General features: G+C 42.0%; 1 protein-coding gene across 1 annotated transcript in view; it reads left to right on the top strand.

The window, feature by feature from the left end:
- The window catches only part of clcn6 (chloride channel 6), a 30,025-nt gene that overhangs the window by 4,498 nt on the left and 6,456 nt on the right, over positions 1–19,071 (top strand). The window contains exons 7-17 of the mRNA XM_031747258.2: positions 41–167; positions 645–712; positions 884–942; positions 3,479–3,611; positions 5,858–5,971; positions 11,507–11,673; positions 13,071–13,179; positions 15,257–15,386; positions 15,841–15,994; positions 16,738–16,894; positions 16,980–17,086. Coding sequence (XP_031603118.1) covers positions 41–167; positions 645–712; positions 884–942; positions 3,479–3,611; positions 5,858–5,971; positions 11,507–11,673; positions 13,071–13,179; positions 15,257–15,386; positions 15,841–15,994; positions 16,738–16,894; positions 16,980–17,086 — 1,325 coding nt within the window. The remainder of the gene's footprint in view (positions 1–40; positions 168–644; positions 713–883; positions 943–3,478; positions 3,612–5,857; positions 5,972–11,506; positions 11,674–13,070; positions 13,180–15,256; positions 15,387–15,840; positions 15,995–16,737; positions 16,895–16,979; positions 17,087–19,071) is intronic.

Raw genomic sequence — 19,071 nt, 5'->3', positions numbered from 1 at the left:
ATACTAGACTACGCACTGACCTGCAGTATCATGTTTTCAGCCTGTGGCTGCAGGATCAGGGATTCCAGAAATCAAAAGTTACTTGAACGGAGTGAAGATTCCTGGAATTGTTCGACTCCGAACGTTTCTCTGCAAGGCTGCTGGAGTCCTGTTCAGTGTAGCTGGAGGTAAACTGGGTTTGACTTCCTGACATTTACTGTACCCAATAATAATATTATCAACAAGGCAAGGTGGACAAACGCACACAATCTCCTCCTCCTCCTCCTCCTCCCTGGTTACTGCTGTTGTTTCCTTCCTGGAGGGTAACATGTTTCACAGGGCAGACTCTGTGTAGAGTTTTCATGTTTTTGGGCTTGTTTCTGAAAGTTGTGTAAAATATGGACGTCACAGATGCCCTGCTGTATTCCCTGGGTGATACTTGTTAAGCATCTACTTGTGTAACCTGTAGACACCACAGGCAGTCCTGTACTCTGACAGCGAGCGCTTTATTGGAATATTTGATAGATTGAATCTTTATTTTGAACATGTTGGAAAAAGTACAACAACATAGAACTAAAAAGAGACAAACAAACAAAGCAAAACAAAATATTTTGTAAGTTGTGAAGGTCAAAATGCTGATGGACTGACTCTGTGTGCTCACTCAGGTCTCTTTGTGGGGAAGGAAGGTCCAATGATCCACAGTGGAGCCATCGTGGGAGCCGGCCTTCCTCAAGTACCCCAAAGCTTATTCTAGTTTGCTTAGTTCTAGTTGTTGTTGCTGTTTTGTGGAACATTTTGGACACTAAAACATAGCACTGGTGTTATTCTTGTGATTTTTCTGGTCTTACTAACCAGTCAGTGTATTTCATGCTTGTGGATATCAGACCTTTTCTCTCTCCATCAGTTTCAGAGCATTACTTTCAGGAAGATCAAATTTGACTTTCCCTACTTCCGCAGCGACAGGTATGTGACAGTAACAAACTAAAGTTGGAATATGGTGTAAATGTAAATAAAAACACTGGCAAAAGCACCTTTAGTTCTCAGGGACCTGCTGGGGATCCACGGGTGTAAATCTTTACTGATCTGTGCTGCACGACTGCCCAAAGTTAGATAGACTCTTAAACTGGACCCTGACACTGACTGGGAGCCAGTATAACTGCTTTTGCAAGGATGTGACATAAGTGAACTTACAAGCCTCGTAAATGAAGAACTTGCAGATTGTGGTCTGTGGCTCAGCTGCAGGAGGCGTGGAGCAGTGGGGTCAGAGGGCATCGTCACAGGAGGCTGGCCAACACAACTTCATTCAAGGAGAGTCTGTTGAGGAAAGAAAACAGGGAATTACAATAATCTGGATAAGATGAAACACAGGAATGATTTCTAATACAGAGCGTGGTGTGAATTCACAGCTGCGCTCTTGTCCTCCTTACTAATCCTCTGCACTTCCTGATTTACTGAATTTGCTCCATCTGTCCTCACTCTTCATTCCTGAGCCCCTCACAGCACTCCTACCATCTTCTCAACACACTCTCTTCACTTGTTAGCAGATTTCAGTTGTTATTGTTAACCACCCTAACTTGCTGCTCATCCTTTCCTTTCTAGCTCATTTTCTCTTTGTCGCCAATCAGTACAGGTCCTTTTGTCCTTCGTTATCGTCCAGCCTCACATCCACATCCTAACCTCGCCCATGCTCTCGGCTCCTAGCCCACATTTTCTTTGAATACTTCCTCATCTTTCTCTTCTGACTTCTTCACTCACCTCTTTTCACTCTGTGTGTGTGTATGAACCACTTTGCATGTCATCATTACTTATTACTAAGCTTTAACTCTTTTCCTGCGCCTCATCTTGTGCCCAGTCTCCTTCCCTTCACCCCCAACCGGTCGCTGCCCCTCCCTGAGTCTGGTTCTGCTGGAGGTTTCTTCCTGTTAAAAAGTAAAAACTTAACAGGAGGCCAAGTGCTTGCTCATAGGGGGTCTTCTGATTGTTGGGGTATTATTCCATTCAATTCAATTCAATTCAATTTTATTTATATAGCGCCAAATCACAACAACAGTCGCCTCAAGGCGCTTTATATTGTACAGTAGATAGCACAATAATAGATACAGAGAAAAACCCAACAATCATATGACCCCCTATGAGCAAGCACTTGGCCTCCTGTTAAGTTTTTACTTTTTAACAGGAAGAAACCTCCAGCAGAACCAGGCTCAGGGAGGGGCGGGGCCATCTGCTGTGATTGGTTGGGGTGAGAGAAGGAAGACAGGATAAAGACATGCTGTGGAAGAGAGACAGAGATTAATAACAGATATGATTCGATGCAGAGAGGTCTATTAACACATAGTGAGTGAGAAAGGTGACTGGAAGGAAAAACTCAATGCATCATGGGAATCCCGGCAGCCACGTCTATTGCAGCATAACTAAGGGAGGATTCAGGGTCACCTGGTCCAGCCCTAACTATATGCTTTAGCAAAAAGGAAAGTTTGAAGCCTAATCTTAAAAGTAGAGATAGTGTCTGTCTCCCGAATCCAAACTGGAAGCTGGTTCCACAGAAGAGGGGCCTGAAAACTGAAGGCTCTGCCTCCCATTCTACTTTTAAATACTCTAGGAACAACAAGTAGGCCTGCAGTGCGAGAGCGAAGTGCTCTAATAGGGTGATATGGTACTACAAGGTCATTAAGATAAGATGGGGCCTGATTATTTAAGACCTTGTATGTGAGGAGCAGGATTTTGAATTCAATTCAGGATTTAACAGGAAGCCAATGAAGGGAAGCCAAAACAGGAGAAATCTGCTCTCTCTTTCTAGTCCCTGTCAGGACTCTTGCTGCAGCATTTTGGATCAGCTGAAGGCTTTTCAGGGAGTTTTTAGGACATCCTGATAATAAAGAATTACAGTAGTCCAGCCTGGAAGTAATAAATGCATGAACTAGTTTTTCAGCGTCACTCTGAGACAGGATATTTCTAATTTTAGAGATGTTGCGCAAATGGAAGAAAGCAGTCTTACATATTTGTTTAATGTGTGCGTTGAAGGACATGTCCTGGTCAAAAATGACTCCAAGGTTCCTCACAGCATTACTGGAGGCCAAGGTAATGCAGTATAGTGTCGTTACTGTACATTATAAAATGCCTTGAAGCAACTGTTTTGGTGATTTGGCACTAAATGAAACAGCATTCAAAACCACCCTCCACCTAATTTCCAGCTTCAGACTCATGATCCTGTATGACACTGTCTTCACCTCCACAACATTATTCATGTGTCCTCTCTTAAAGATGATCTCTACTCTGGTACAACAGAGTCTCTCCATTATATCAACCAGCTCTCTCTCTTTATTATTCAAAGTCTATTTTTAGTTGTTCAAACAGTTTGAATAATCCCCAAAGCACCGAATTTTGTTTTAATTTGTAGATTACACAATGTTCCAACTTTTTTGGCACAAACACTGTTATTGCCTCCTAGCAGTATAAATACTGTGACATGTGACTGACAGTTTTCTTACCTGTTCTTCAGGGACAAGCGAGACTTTGTGTCAGCTGGTGCTGCTGCTGGAGTAGCTGCTGCCTTTGGTGCTCCAATCGGTGGCACCCTCTTCAGTCTGGAGGAGGGCTCATCATTCTGGAACCAAGCCCTCACATGGAAAGTGGTAGGTCATCCTATACCAGGGGTCTGCAACCTTTTACACCCAAAGAGCCACTTGGACCCGGTTTCCACGCAAAAGAAAACACTGGGAGCCGCAAATACTTTTTGACATCTAAAATGAAGATAACACTGTATATATTGTTTTTTATCTTTATGCTTTGTGTGAACATCTAAAGTAAGTAAGTAAAGTTTTCACAGACAGGCAGTCACAAAGTGCTGTACACAAATATTAAAATAAACAATACAATCAATAGACATTATACACAATGTAAAAGATCAAATGTAAATAGTGTAAAGAATATAAAATACGTAGATCAACAAAAGGCTTGTTTGAACAGAAAAGTTTTTAACTGCTTTTTAAAAGAATCCACAGAGAAACTAAGGTGTGTTGCTTATGTAATCCATGAAGTGCTACAGAGAAAATTACATTTTATTTATGTAATTAACACATTTTGAACTCTTAAAGAAATATAACAAAAGGAAAGACACTGACAGGGGATTTCTTTAAATCACCCTGCCGTTCTTTGTTCAGCTGAGACACCTGAGTTAGAAAACACACAAACACTGCAGATTTTCTTTAACTCGCGAGGGCAGCCATGAAACACAGGATCTGCGTCTCATCTCTGTCTGCGTTTTTTATTTATACTTTTCTGTGTGTCTGTATGTGTGTGTGTGTGTGTGTGTGTGTGTGTGTGTTGACAGACACCCAGCTGAACTAAAATGATCCATGTAGCAAACAAAAACTGTTGTCAGCCGCCACCCTTATATCGCCTTTGGGCTTTTGGAGCCTTGACCTGACTTTTAAAAAGTAATTGGAAAAAAGCACTATGCTGCTGAAAAATGAAAAATAGATATTTGCAAAATTCTGCCTAAATATCTATTTTACCTGGTTAATGTGTGTGGCGGGGCGTGGTCTGCAGTGCTGCTGCAGGGGAGGCGGACGCACCTGAGCGGCAGCCGCAATCGCGCCTCGCCGCCTTAAAGCCTGTGCTCTCTCTGCTGTTGTGTTGTCGGGCTGTGAGCTGGAAAGTTACAGCCGGCTGTATGCGTACAGCAACCGTGTGTGAAAAGTGGTCAATAAAGAGATGCTGAAAAGCATGTTCATGCAAACATCGTCGGGTCTGCCGTGATATGTTTACAATGAGACTTCTGGTCCTGAACCTCTGCGCACAGCGTCTGCAAATCGGGGCTGTCATCTTCACGCAGGACTGTAAGCTGTCATCTGTGAGGCGTGAGCAGTGTTTGTCTTTAACATAGTTCACGGTGGAGAAAAGCTGCTGACATAATGTGGATCCAAAGATCCATAATTGACCTACCTGGGGCTGAAAGTCTCGATAAATGCACGGCGTTTCGGCGGGTACACCGGCTTCTACGAGTGTGACTCTTATTTTGAGCGATGAAAAAAATAATAAGATATAATTTTATTTTTATATTTCAATATCACAATAATTTTCCAATTTAGAACTACAAGTTAAAAAAAAGAACTAAACACAAATAAAATACACTTCAGCGAAATACTTCTTCTATTTTCCCAAACCACCCAGAGCCGCAAAATAAGGACTAAAGAGCCGCATGCAGCTCCAGAGCCGCGGGTTGCCGACCCCTGTCCTATACAGTTATGTCACCACAATTTCTTTGACAAAGATGCACTGATATCTCTTTGGATATCATATTTAGGAGTTACAGTGAAAAGCTATAAAATAAAAATTCATTTTATTCTTCTATTTCTATTTTACCAACTTCATTTGCCATCAAATAACAAGATAACAAGCCTCACTTGCTCGTCAGTCAATTGTAAAATTGAACTCTGAAAATGTGCAAAAACGTCTTTAAACCTAAATAGTTGATGGTTTTGAGCTAAAGAACACAACACAACAGATTAACGTTTGCTTTGGATCAGAAGTACACCAAGAGGATAAAAGTACATGAAATTTGATCCTGTCAGTTTTTCATTTGCAACAATAATCTATCTTCTTCAGTCTGCCCCAGGGCAGCTGTGGCTACAACCGTAGCTTGCCTCCACCAGTGTGTGAATGTGAGCGTGAATGAATAATGTCATTGTAAAGCGCTTTGGGTGCCTTGAAAAGCACTATATAAAATCCAATGCATTATTATTATTATTATTGTTCTTTATAGATGTAGCCAGGTAGACCAGGACACAGTGCAGCATCCAATCTCTCTGTTGTACACTGACGTTTACTGACCAATGAGTGTGATTAACCCCTTTCCCTTGTCTTTCTAATGTTTTAGCTCTTCTGTTCCATGTCGGCCACTTTTACTCTCAACTTCTTCCGTTCGGGAATCAACTTCAGCAAGTGGGGCTCCTTCCAGCTGCCTGGCCTCCTGAACTTTGGAGAGTTCAAGGTTAAGAGTTTCTCATCTTGTTATTCCATAGTCGCATATAGTATTTTATTTAACCATATGTTTCAAGTAGATTCTGGAATAACAGACTTTAAGTCTACAAAGAGAGTAATTGTGGGAGCACTTGATTTGATTTGATTTTGAGGACTGCTCCAAAAGAAACATGCCAACCCTGTGGGTAGGGAAACTCTTCTTGTCACCAAGTGCTGTTCACAGGGGCTCATCTGATTGTTGGATTGTAGGGCTTTACCTTACAGCATAAAGTGCCTTCAGGCACCTGTTTTTGTCAGTAGGTGATATATGAATAAAACTGACACAAATTATTTTAAAACCAACTGAATCTCTATTAATCTGTTCTGACATGTTTACATATGGATTTTAAAAAACAGGCTGTGAGGTCACCATTAGCCCGAATGTTCCACATTCTCACCTCATATCTGCTCCTCACATCATCGTTACTGCCTCTTCCTGATATATCTCTTGCAACTGACCCAGTTTATACCCGCTGTGCAGAGCTTTGCAGTACTCGATAACAAAGTTGATGTTGAATTGATGTTACAGCCGCTGACATGACTAAAGATCTGCAGGTCATGCACCACTCAATTTATGTAACCTGGCAGCTGGGTTGAAGACACAAATAGAGCAGGGCGATATGGGCAAAAACATATATCACGATATATATTTGAAAATTTGCGATAACGATATAACTGACGATATAATTTCTGCAAGACAAAATACAACCCCACAACTTTACTAGTGCAAAAAACCCCATCCATTTATTTTCACTTAAACAAGCAGCTGTTTTTATATGCATTAAAGCTATATAAACATTTAACAGTGCAAATGCAGATTCCTTGCTGAAAGTTTAACCAAAAGGCATTTCCAGTAGAAATGGGCTGACATATCCTGAGCATAACCATGTTTAATATCCACTGAAGTTAAAAAGAGGTGCTTTGCAACATTAAACTGCAGTGTGCCAAATAAAAAAGCCAAATATGTATTTTTGGGACCATAAGGTGCACAGGATTATAAGGCACATTAAGCGAAACAAAGCAGTCAGATAAATCAAACTTTATTCATCTCATTCTTCTTGCTTCCTCCACTTCTGTACCATTGATTCATTAATGCTGTATTCTATCACAGCTGCTCTATTCCCATGTTGTTGCAGTATATTAATGACTAACCTCGTATTGTGGATGGATTATCTCAGCTGTTCTCCTGACTGAAGTTTGGTCCGTTTACAGCATCCTGCCATGCGATTGCATTTGTCCCTAACCATCGGGAACCCTCACGTTAACTTTTATCGAGTGGAAAAGTGTTAGCCTTCATCTTCTTCTTCTTCTTCTTCTTCTTAAATGTTATCGGCGGTTGGCGAACAACTGATTGGTGCATTACCGCCACCACTAGTATGGAGTGTGGACTGGAATGACGCCGCCCCCCAAAAAACAAACAAACAAAAAAAACTCAAATCCTTTCAAACACTCTTCCCGCTTTAAAAAACTGAAATAACGCCTGGTAACTTTTACTTCCAGAATCCTTTTGCAATAGGTCAACCAGATCAGTTTCATTTTCATAGTAATGAGATTTTGGTTCAATTGTCTCCTCTCCACCTGATATTTCTGACAGTGCAATATCACATGCTCTATAGTTTCCTTTTCTCAACAGAAGGCACATTTCCCCGTATTATGTTTCCCAATCAAGAATAGAGTAGCATTCAACCCAGTATGACCAAATCTCAATCTCGATATGACCACCTCCTCTCTCCTGCTCCTTCCAGTGGTCCTCATTTCTCCCACCCCCCTTTGTATTGTATACAACCACCGTCCTCTCCTTTCCTCCTCCCACTGCTTTTGCCATCTACTCCTCATTTCTTGCCGTATGATACTCTTTATTTTAGCTTGACCAAAACTAAACTAAGCAATGATGCTCTAGAGTCTGAACAAATGATAGCTTTTAATGGCCTCATATCTTCCACCCACTGAACAGCCAATAGAATTGCAAGCAGTTCTCCAGTGAATACTGACAGTCTACCAGTGATCCTTTTTCCTATTTTAACCGTGAACTCCGGGACCACAACTGCTACATCAATTTGACTGGCTGAATTATTTGATGCATCTGTATATAATAGAACATAACCATAAAACTGGTCAATGTAAGCCTGCACAGTATAGGAGTTTAACATACAGTGGCTTGCAAAAGTATTCGGCCCCCTTGAACTTTTCCACATTTTGTCACATTACAGCCACAAACATGAATCAATGTTATTGGAATTCCAGGTGAAAGACCAATACAAAGTGGTGTACACGTGAGAAGTGGAATGAAAATCATACATGATTCCAAACATTTTTTACAAATAAATAACTGCAAAGTGGGGTGTGCGTAATTATTCAGCCCCCTGAGTCAGTACTTTGTAGAACCACCTTTTGCTGCAGTTACAGCTGCCAGTCTTTTAGGGTATGTCTCTACCAGCTTTGCACATCTACAGACTGAAATCCTTGCCCATTCTTCTTTGCAAAACAGCTCCAGCTCAGTCAGATTAGATGGACAGCGTTTGTGAACAGCAGTTTTCAGATCTTGCCACAGATTCTGGATTGGATTTAGATCTGGACTTTGACTGGGCCATTCTAACACATGGATATGTTTTGTTTTAAACCGTTCCATTGTTGCCCTGGCTTTATGTTTAGGGTGGTTGTCCTGCTGGAAGGTGAACCTCCGCCCCAGTCTCAAGTCTTTTGCAGACTCCAAGAGGTTTTCTTCCAAGATTGCCCTGTATTTGGCTCCATCCATCTTCCCATCAACTCTGACCAGCTTCCCTGTCCCTGCTGAAGAGAAGCACCCCCAGAGCATGATGCTGCCACCACCATATGTGACAGTGGGGATGGTGTGTTCAGAGTGATGTGCAGTGTTAGTTTTCCGCCACACATAGCGTTCTGCATTTTGGTCTCTTCTGACCAGAGCACCTTCTTCCACATGTTTGCTGTGTCCCCCACATGGCTTGTGGCAAACTGCAAACGGGACTTCTTATGGTTTTCTGTTAACAATGGCTTTCTTCTTGCCACTCTTCCATAAAGGCCAACTTTGTGCAGTGCACGACTAATAGTTGTCCTATGGACAGATTCCCCCACCTGAGCTGTAGATCTCTGCAGCTCGTCCAGAGTCACCATGGGCCTCTTGGCTGCATTTCTGATCAGCGCTCTCCTTGTTTGGCCTGTGAGTTTAGGTGGACGGCCTTGTCTTGGTAGGTTTACAGTTGTGCCATACTCCTTCCATTTCTGAATGATGGCTTGAACAGTGCTCCGTGGGATGTTCAAGGCTTGGGAAATCTTTTTGTAGCCTAAGCCTGCTTTAAATTTCTCAATAACTTTATCCCTGACCTGTCTGGTGTGTTCTTTGGACTTCATGGTGTTGTTGCTCCCAATATTCTCTTAGACAACCTCTGAGGCCGTCACAGAGCAGTTGTGGAGCTGTTTTGCAAAGAAGAATGGGCAAGGATTTCAGTCTGTAGATGTGCAAAGCTGGTAGAGACATACCCTAAAAGACTGGCAGCTGTAATTGCAGCAAAAGGTAGTTCTACAAAGTATTGACTCAGGGGGCTGAATAATTACGCACACCCCACTTTGCAGTTATTTATTTGTAACAAATGTTTGGAATCATGTATGATTCTCGTTCCACTTCTCACGTGTACACCACTTTGTATTGGTCTTTCACCTGGAATTCCAATAAAACTGATTCATGTTTGTGGCTGTAATGTGACAAAATGTGGGAAAGTTCAAGGGGGCCGAATACTTTTGCAAGCCACTGTAAATGCCCCATCCTTATTCTTCTTATCCAGTAGAGTGAAATCTACTATGGCTTCAGGAAGTATCCATGGATGTATTGCCGGTAACGAAACTCTTTGACAAATGTCTAACTGATCCAGTTTAAGTTCTCTTGCTCTTCCACCCACAATCCACCCAAAGCTCTTTGATTCCTGTCTTTCTTTCTCCCAGCAAGGGTTGAGAACTGCTTGTGTTGGGTGATCCTCTCCATGGCCCTGAAGATTTGCCCAATAATTAAGTATAAGCTGTGTTCTTCTCAGTCCTAGTGGCATCTCCCCCATCTCCACCTGCAAAGCTGCAGTAGGAGTTGTGTTAAAAGCACCTGTACAGAGTCTTAGCGCCTGATGTTGAATAATGTCTAACTTAACCAGAGTTGTGTCTGCAGCTGAACAGTATGCTACACACCCTTAATCTAACACAGATCTGACCAACCCCACGTATATGGCTCTCAAGGACTTCCTGTCTGCTCCCCACTCCCTCCCAACCAAACACCTCAATATATTTAATACTTTTTTGCATTTATCCACCATTTTCTGAATATGAACCCCCCATGTCAGCCTGTCCCTCTCTTCCATATTGCCCCATCATCAGCAAAAAGCGAACACCCCAATCCACCCTCTATGTCATCAAACACATCATTTATCATTAAAGAAAACAACAAAGGGCTCACTATGCTCCCTTGAGGTGTACCGTTTTCTACCAAAAACCTTTCAGAATAAACCTCCCCAATCCTCACTTGAATTTGTCTTCCCTTTAAAAAATCCATTATCCACCTGTACATCCGTCCCCTAATACCCAATTTACAGATTTGAATTAGTAGGCCTTCTCTCCACATCATACCATAGGCTGTCTCTATATCAAAAAACACTGCAACTACACTTTCTTTGTTTATTTGCGCTTTTCTAACTTCATGTTCCAAACACAATACTGGATCCATGGTAGACCTCCCTCTTCTAAACCCACTTTGATGTTTAGAGATAAATCCTCTAGTTTCTAAATAGTACGTTAACCTTTCATGTATCATATGCTCCATTACTTTACAAATATGTGATGTCAAAGATATAGATGTTCAGATATTCACATATTCTACAGAGGGAGATGTTGCAACAGTTTGAAAAAATGAGACTTTGTGGAAAAAACCTTGTAAAAAAGCCTTGGTGATTTGTTTGCTTCCAGTTTAGACATTTCCTCCTGTACCCACGCTGGTGTGGAGGTTTTATCCGAGTGGCAAAATCTGTCATTCGGGAGAATACAGTGGCTAACTGCGCTGTAATGACAAGCAGATGTTATGGCTGTATCATGACGTTACAGACAACACACAAAGCGACCAGTGGGAGGGGTTATATTGGCGCCTTAACTCCACTGCAGACACCTCAACTCCTGTCTGGCAGCTGCATTTCTCCACACATATCTGCAGTGTTGGAGTCATTTTACATTTAAAATTTTCTCTAGTGTTTTTGCACTTTGAAAACAGCTCATGGATGTCTCCGCATCTGCTGTTGAAACTTGTTCCATCTTCTGTCACATCACTTGTCGCATAATTTTTCAAAGCCTCGAGAATTTATATTTGCTGCCACTATTTGCACAACCCTTCCTACAGACTTGATGCTAACCTCCTGTTCAAATCATCCAAATATCAGACCCCAAATTATTATCACTGATATCAGCCTGATGTAAATATTATGAAATGATGTATGGTTTTGTTCCTGTTGCTGACCAGTGTCCAGATGGAGACAAGAACTGCCACCTGTGGACAGCTGTGGATCTTGCCTTCTTTGTCCTGATGGGGGTGGTGGGCGGCCTTCTGGGGGCGCTCTTTAACTGCATGAACAAGTACCTGGCCAAGTATCGCATAAGACACATTCATCCTAAGGCCAAGTTTATCAGGTGAACTGTTTGACGATCTTTGATGTCATCTGTGCTTTTCATATTAATCAGACAGTGACGCTAGGAGCCGAGCAGTTTGTTGGAAGACAAACACAAACTGGAGTGAAAGGTTTTCAAAGTCATCTACTGATAAATGTGTGAACAGCATCTATGATTCAGTTTAATTTATACAGCGCCAAGTCACAACAACAGTTGCATCAAGGTGCTTTATATTGTAAGGTAGACCCTACAATATTATTGTGCAAATGAACTTGCAGACCTGATGAGTGTGAGTTATCTCAGAGCCAAGCTTATGTTCACAGTTGGAACAAACATAACAGGGAACATTCAGACCAGGACAAATGTTAGAAAGGCAAAGGCTTTATTACAAACAATTCCTCAGTAAATTCCTGAAATCTGTGTATAACAAGCTGCTAGATGTGTGGTTGGTCAACACCCAGAATATTATTAATGACCTGAACGTTCCTGTGTTACGTCATAGCTTAAATAAGCATACCACTGTCATTTTGTTACATGCGGTATAATAAAGCTGCATGCAAAGGAATGGAAGAAATCTCACGTACTGGCATCTGTAGAGAAACAATCAACGAAGCCTAAAATGGGCCATAGAGCCTGCACAGTTTCTCTCCAGGTATTCCAGTTATCTCTCACAGTCCATGCAGCGTGTGTAATAGGTTCATTGTTCAGTCTAAATGGACTGTGCATGTGAGGTTAATGAAGTGGATCGAATAAAACTCTGTATGAATATATGATTAGATGTATAATGTACAATATAATATATCCTCTAATGCACTTGGTCACATGGTCAGTAAGACTAGAAAAGTGCTTTATAAATACCAGTACAATGATCTCCATGGTAACGTATACAAAAGTCGTGGAAAGTCACAAACCTCTGTGTTCACTATGGAAAGTAACTGAGTTGTGTTGAGAAACTCCTTCTGGTGATCCGTGTTATGTATCAGGACCAGGAACATGCAGAACACGTCTGTAAACGTTTGGACCAAAGATTTCAGTGTTGTTTCGCTGCCACAGTGGATTTTGACACTGCCCTCAAAGCTGTGACACATCCACATTTTCCACTGGCAAATACATTTCTGCTCTCAGTAGAAGCTGTCGCAGATATGTCAGACTCCATTACAAACAGCACTGTTAGTAATGAGCTCCCGTCCTAGTTTTCTATCATTTATTTAAACAGATTCTTCCCTAAAATCTGCGCACTGAGAGAAAGATGATATATTCTGCTGAATAAATTAACGAGGCACTCGTTTTAATTGATAATTTTACAATAAGTTACTTTAATTGTCACTGTGTTTCTTTTTATAAAGGTGCAAACTGTCGTTAAATATGTGCCTAACTTTGTATCCAGAAGGTAATAAACGATTGTTCTAATGTTCCAGAGTTTTAGAGAGTCTGTTGGTTACCATGGTGACAACAATCGTGATTTTTGCGGCTTCCATGCTGGGTGAATGTCGTGACCTGTCCACTCCCACAGCTCACAACACCACGGTAAGGATTTTATTCATCTTTGCATTACTGAACAAAAACACCACAGGTCTGTTTTCACTGGTCCAAACTTTAAACGTTTATTAAGATTACTGTTATATTTTAGCTTCAAATACTCTTTAAGATATATTTGTGTGAAAAACGATCGGTCACCCACTTTCAGGCCGTTTTTTCCTCAGATTGAAATCTGTCACACTGTTTGAATGTGAATAATTCAAAAACTATTAACAACAAAAGCCTGAAATTTCCATGAGTCTTTCTTACCATTAAAATCAACCAGGATCTGTAATCTGGGGCCGATGTATCAAAAAGACACTGGCTAATTAAAATATGGAAACTAATTCAAGCTGTCTGACAAAGTTAGCATTAAACTACATGCCAGTTTTTATTTAATATTTCATTGACAACGTCTTAATGGTACATGGTTAAATTTACTTTACATTTCAATGTTCTTGCTGGATTGAGCTAATATGAAAAGTTGTACCACAAAAACAAAAATAAAAGACTGTCCTGTTCAAACAGAGCAGGATTCTGGAGTTTCCAGATGGTTCGCTAACAGAAAATACTTTGGGTCAATATGTTTTCCTTTTTCATTCCATCTCTAATCATCAAATTTTCAGAATATTTTCTGCTTAACCATCTTTGGTTTACTTAAATATTTATGAACATCTGTTGTCTACCATCTTCAATTCATTGGCCAACATGGTAAATGGACTGCTTCTTATAGCACTGGTCTACTCTACTGGAGCATGTAAGTGCTTTCTATCTAAAATTCTCACACATTCATCAGAGAGTATCTTGGCCCAGGATATTTGGCATGCAGACTGGGAGCAGCCAGGGATCAAACCTCTGATTAGTAGATGACCTGCTCTACCTCCTGAGCTGACCCCACCCCCAGCAGGGCTGCTTGCTGTTGGCTGGAGAGAAACCTCAGCCAAATTCTAAACCATCAGACAGCCTCTTTAGCTTTAGACTGAGACTCACAAACGGATTTGGGCATCAAGAGAAGTTCCCAGACCACATGACACCAACCTCATTGAGGCCAGATATGGTACTTACATCTGTTTCTTCCCAAGAGGCCCTTGTAGTTAAGCTTACAGTTCCCTGTGAGGATCGTGTTGGAAGAAGCAAACGAATGCAAAAAGCCAAAGTTTTTTCAAAGCCGGTGGAGAGGCTGAGAACATACTATGAGTCCATAGAAGCTGAGGTTTTCCTGCCTGGTCCCTGTGTACGACCCGCACCTTTCTTGAACTACTAGTGTTTTTACCATAAAAATAAATGAGGATCTGTAATTTGGCACAGATGCATCACAAAATACGAGTATTGGCCCGCTAAAATATGGAAATTATTTCAAGCTGTCTGCTAAAGACCCATACAGTATTAAATGTCACATTTTAATCAGTGATGATGTCTGAACGATATATAAGCATATTTCCCCAAAATGCAAAAGAAAATGTTACCATTAAATTAACATGAACCATATTTTGAAAAGTATTTCATACATACATTATATGTTTAAACTTTAAATCATACAAGTTTTATACAAATCAGGTGGTCAAGCAGAACATCTCCTAAAAATGTGCTGATTTATGATGGAATGATATATTAAAAATGACAACATGGCATTTAATCTGTTATTAGACTCAATTGGCTTCTCTCAAAATGTAAAAGAACCCACCCACCACTTTAATCACACTCTAGATCTTGTTTTAACATATGGCATAGAAACTGAACATGTAACAGTGTTTCCTGAAAACCCTCTGCTGTCTGATCATTTCCTGATAACATTTACATTTACAATAATTGATTACACAGCAGTGGAGAGTAGACTTTATCAAAGTAGATGTCTTTCTGAAAGCGCTGTAACTAAGTTTAAGAATATAATCCACCCACTGTTATCATCTTCAATGCCCTGTACCAACATAGAGCAGAGCAGCTATCTGAACGCTACTCCAACAGAGGTCGATTATCTTGTTAATAATTTTACCTCCTCACTACGTACGACTCTGGATACTGTAGCTCCTGTGAAAAATAGAGCCTCACTATATGACCGTGTTAACCTGTGAGGTGTGTTTTTTAGCTGGCTGGCAGTGAGGACATCAACTCAACCATTCGACAGTTCTTCTGCTCAAACAAGACCTACAATGACATGGCAACACTGTTCTTCAACCCACAGGAGGCAGCCATCCACCAGCTCTTCCATCAGGATGGTTAGATGAGTTCACACATGATTCATGCCATGCATTACTCACATAGCCCGTACAGTGAAGTGACATTTGAGGCCATTTTTCAAAAATCAAGTTCATTTCTACCAATAAACAAACTATTATATGGAGTTGTAGTTTTCCATTCACTCTGCTAACTGAGGCTTCTGAGATCAGACTGGAATCAATCTTCATTTTGTTTTGATCTTTATACAGTCGCTGGTTAAATGTGCCCACTAATATTTCCTAAATCCTACAGACCACGTCTTTACGTTCTCCAGCACCGCAACAATGCAGTTTGAAAAAAATCTGTTTTATTTTGTGGTGTATGTACACTTTGAATGAATTAAATATGTGTTGTCTTTAGTGTTGCTTAGCCTTCCATGAGTCAGTGTCGTAATCTCTTGTCTCTTTAGTAAAACGAACGTATTTAATACTTGTTTCTAACTCTCCCCCTCAGGTACCTTCAGCCCTGTGACTCTGTCAGTGTTCTTCTTCTTATACTTCCTGCTGGCCTGTTGGACATATGGTGTGTCTGTCCCCAGTGGCCTTTTTGTCCCCTCACTGCTGTGTGGGGCAGCTTTTGGACGTCTGGTTGCCAATGTCCTCAAAGTGTAAGAACTAATTAGAATGCTCTTTCTCGCTTTTTGTGCTGTCACAGCCTCGTGTTGAGCTGAACTGAGAGCACAGGTTTGATATTTAGATATCAAACCGCCAACCTTCCAGTTAGTTAATGACCCTCACCGTTTTACCTACACTTTATATTACACCCCACCCTAGAACAGCCAGGGAATACCATAGAAGTAACTCCTCTGTTCCTCTCTCCCAGTGCTGCGGCAAAATTTGCAGTCCAAACATTTTGGTTTATTTTCCACTTACAGGTAGAAAAGGTCAGGGTGGGTACAGCTAAAACTCAAACTGTTCTCAGGTAAATTACCCCAAAAATCAACAAAAGAAATGCAGGACTCTTACATCATTCACTAACAGAAACAGGAGAAATGTGTTTACCACCCCTATGTTTACCTGGGCTATTTGTAGAGAACTGACAGTACATACAAAGCTGCTCATCTAACTCTTCTAGATTCAGACATTTCTTTATTCATAAACACGGCACAATCTGTCTGGGAGTCAGGAAGAAGGTGGAGCCAAACTGGTCTGGATGGGTACCAATTAAAAGGTGGTGCATCCAGTCTCCAACAAGCTGCCACCTGCAGCTTACATGATAAAAAAGACTGAACAAAAAGAACAGGCATTACCAACCTTTAACATGTCAAAGCAAACTGGGTTGTAACACTTTGAGTTGTCAAATTCTCATATAGTGGTTATACTGGTCCTTAATGAGTCTGTCCTCTGTTAGGAAACTGGGAATGGACATCTACTCAGGAACCTTTGCTCTCATTGGAGCTGCTGCCTTCCTTGGAGGTGTGGTCCGAATGACCATCAGCCTCACTGTCATCCTCATTGAATCCACTAATGAAATCACATACGGGCTGCCCATCATGATTACGCTAATGGTACATAACCATGTGTTTCTGCACTTTCCACTGTTCGCCTCTGTGACATGAGTTCACCTGCAAATTGTTTCGTGTTGACTGTCAGGTTGCCAAGTGGACTGGTGATTTCTTCAACAAGGGCATCTATGATATACACATCCAGCTGAGAGGAGTGCCTCTGCTCGAGTGGGAGACTGAGGTAGAGATGGACAGGTAATGCACGTTTGTGTCTGTGTGCGTCTGTGTCTGTCTATATGTCAGGTCGGGTCTTAGACTCCACCTCTCTGGGAACATCTCAGGCTCTCCAAGATATGGAGGCCTATCTCCCCTCACCACACTTCCTGCCGGTGCCTGATGTCCTCAGATGTCGGTGCGTTGGTGGTTCTTGGTGTCTGGGGCTGGGCGCTCATGTATGTACCGGCTGACTCCTGGTGGTTGCTTGGTGGGGCCTGGCCCCTTGGCCCGGCTGGGCCCCTTCTGGGAGGTGTGACGCCCTTAAGTGTCTGGGCCTGGGACTCGGTCCCCTCTGGCACAGCTGGCTGCCAGCAGAGGCCGCGGGCACGTCACTGCAGCCCCCTCTGGCCTCTGCACCGTGGCTGCTGGGTGACCCCTCATCTGGGGCTCTCCTCAGCTCTTCCCAGGAGGGTGGCACGGTTGCCCCTTTGGTGGTCCTCCTTGGGCCCTCGTACTCTGGGGCCTCTGGATGTCTGGGGCCTGGATCTCCTCCATACCTGCTTCATGCCCTGGAGGACGGGGCTATGGCTCCCCACACCCTCTAGCAGATCGTTGCATGGAGAAACCTTTTGAATACAAGCGTGAGCGTGCTGTTCCACACAGGTGTGCACACGTGTGTTCACAGACCCAAACTACACCTTTCTTGGCTGCTACCTCAAAGCACACTGTGCGCTGTCGATCTTGCGCGCTGCACAATAACATGTAATATTTAGTATCTACTGTTATCTACTGTTATCTACAGTCTAGTTTATTGTGATGGTGTTGTATTTATTATGTTGCTCTTTTTTGTTTGTTTTCTCTTGTTTTTTTTCTTCTCTTGACAGGTGATCCAGGTGGGTTTTTTTCTTTTTTGTTTGCTTGTTTGCTTTTCTTTTTTTCTTCTTCTTCCCCCCTTTCTCACCATCTCTTCTACCCTCTATTTTTCTTTCTCTCTGTCTCTTTCTTTCATTCTTTCTCCCTGTCCTATCCCCCAGTCATGTCTGTCCCCTATGTAACAACTGAAAATAAAATAAAATAAATACATAATTATAATAAAGGTCAATCAAATGGACCAATATGGCAAGGCCATGATGATCCACTTGGTAAAGTAAATCCGCTTGGCGTCTTTTTTGGCCTTCAGACAACAATTCTGATGGCTAAAGATCCAAACGGGACAGGCAAAAAACAAAAAAAAAACAGAGATGGACAGGTAAGAATTGCTGTTGGCAATAAAAAAAGAAGAGTTGGTCCATGTGGATGAATTGTGTTGTCAGCATTGTCAGTAGGCGTTGGTGTCCCTCCTTTGCCCAGAGCAGTTCTCTCCAGATCAATTCAGCTGCCAACCTCAAGTATCTGTTTGTTTTTACACAAAGCACGGGTCTGATACTTCATCGTTCTATCCAATGCTCATCTGAGTTTGGATTGTGGAGCTAGCACCCTAAGCAAGAATGCCCAGACCTCCACCTCCTCCAGCTCATCTGGGGGAACCACAATCTCATTCTTTCGATCGCTACCCAGAGCTAGTGACCACAAGTGAGGGTAGGGATGTAAATCGACCAGAAAAGCTTCACTTTTATGCTTTGCTCTCTCTTTACCAAGACGAAACGGTACCGCAGCTGCAGCACCAATCCATCTGTTAATCTTCCTCTCTCCTGACTTGTGAAAAACACCATGTTATGACCCGGCTCAAAGCCGCAACATAAATGTGGAGATGAACACCAGAATTTCAACGAGAAGAGTTTTTTTTCTAAAATTACATGGCAAGTTGACTGAAATAGCTGGTACCACCAAAGAAAAGACTAGTGATCCTCCCTGAAAGCCTGCCTCAGGTATGCCTTTATCCACAGCTGACTAGGTGTGGTCAGTTAGCAACAGCTGAACACTCTTGCACTGTCACTGCAAAGAGATTAGGGGGTGCAGATGGGGGTAACACACCCTGAGACCCCGACACAATGCTCGGACCCTTATGGCGCCTCCTGCGGGTG

Source organism: Oreochromis aureus, linkage group 20 (genome assembly GCF_013358895.1).
Source record: "Oreochromis aureus strain Israel breed Guangdong linkage group 20, ZZ_aureus, whole genome shotgun sequence".
Taxonomy (NCBI): domain Eukaryota; kingdom Metazoa; phylum Chordata; class Actinopteri; order Cichliformes; family Cichlidae; genus Oreochromis; species Oreochromis aureus.
This window is presented reverse-complemented; position numbering and strand designations above follow the sequence as displayed.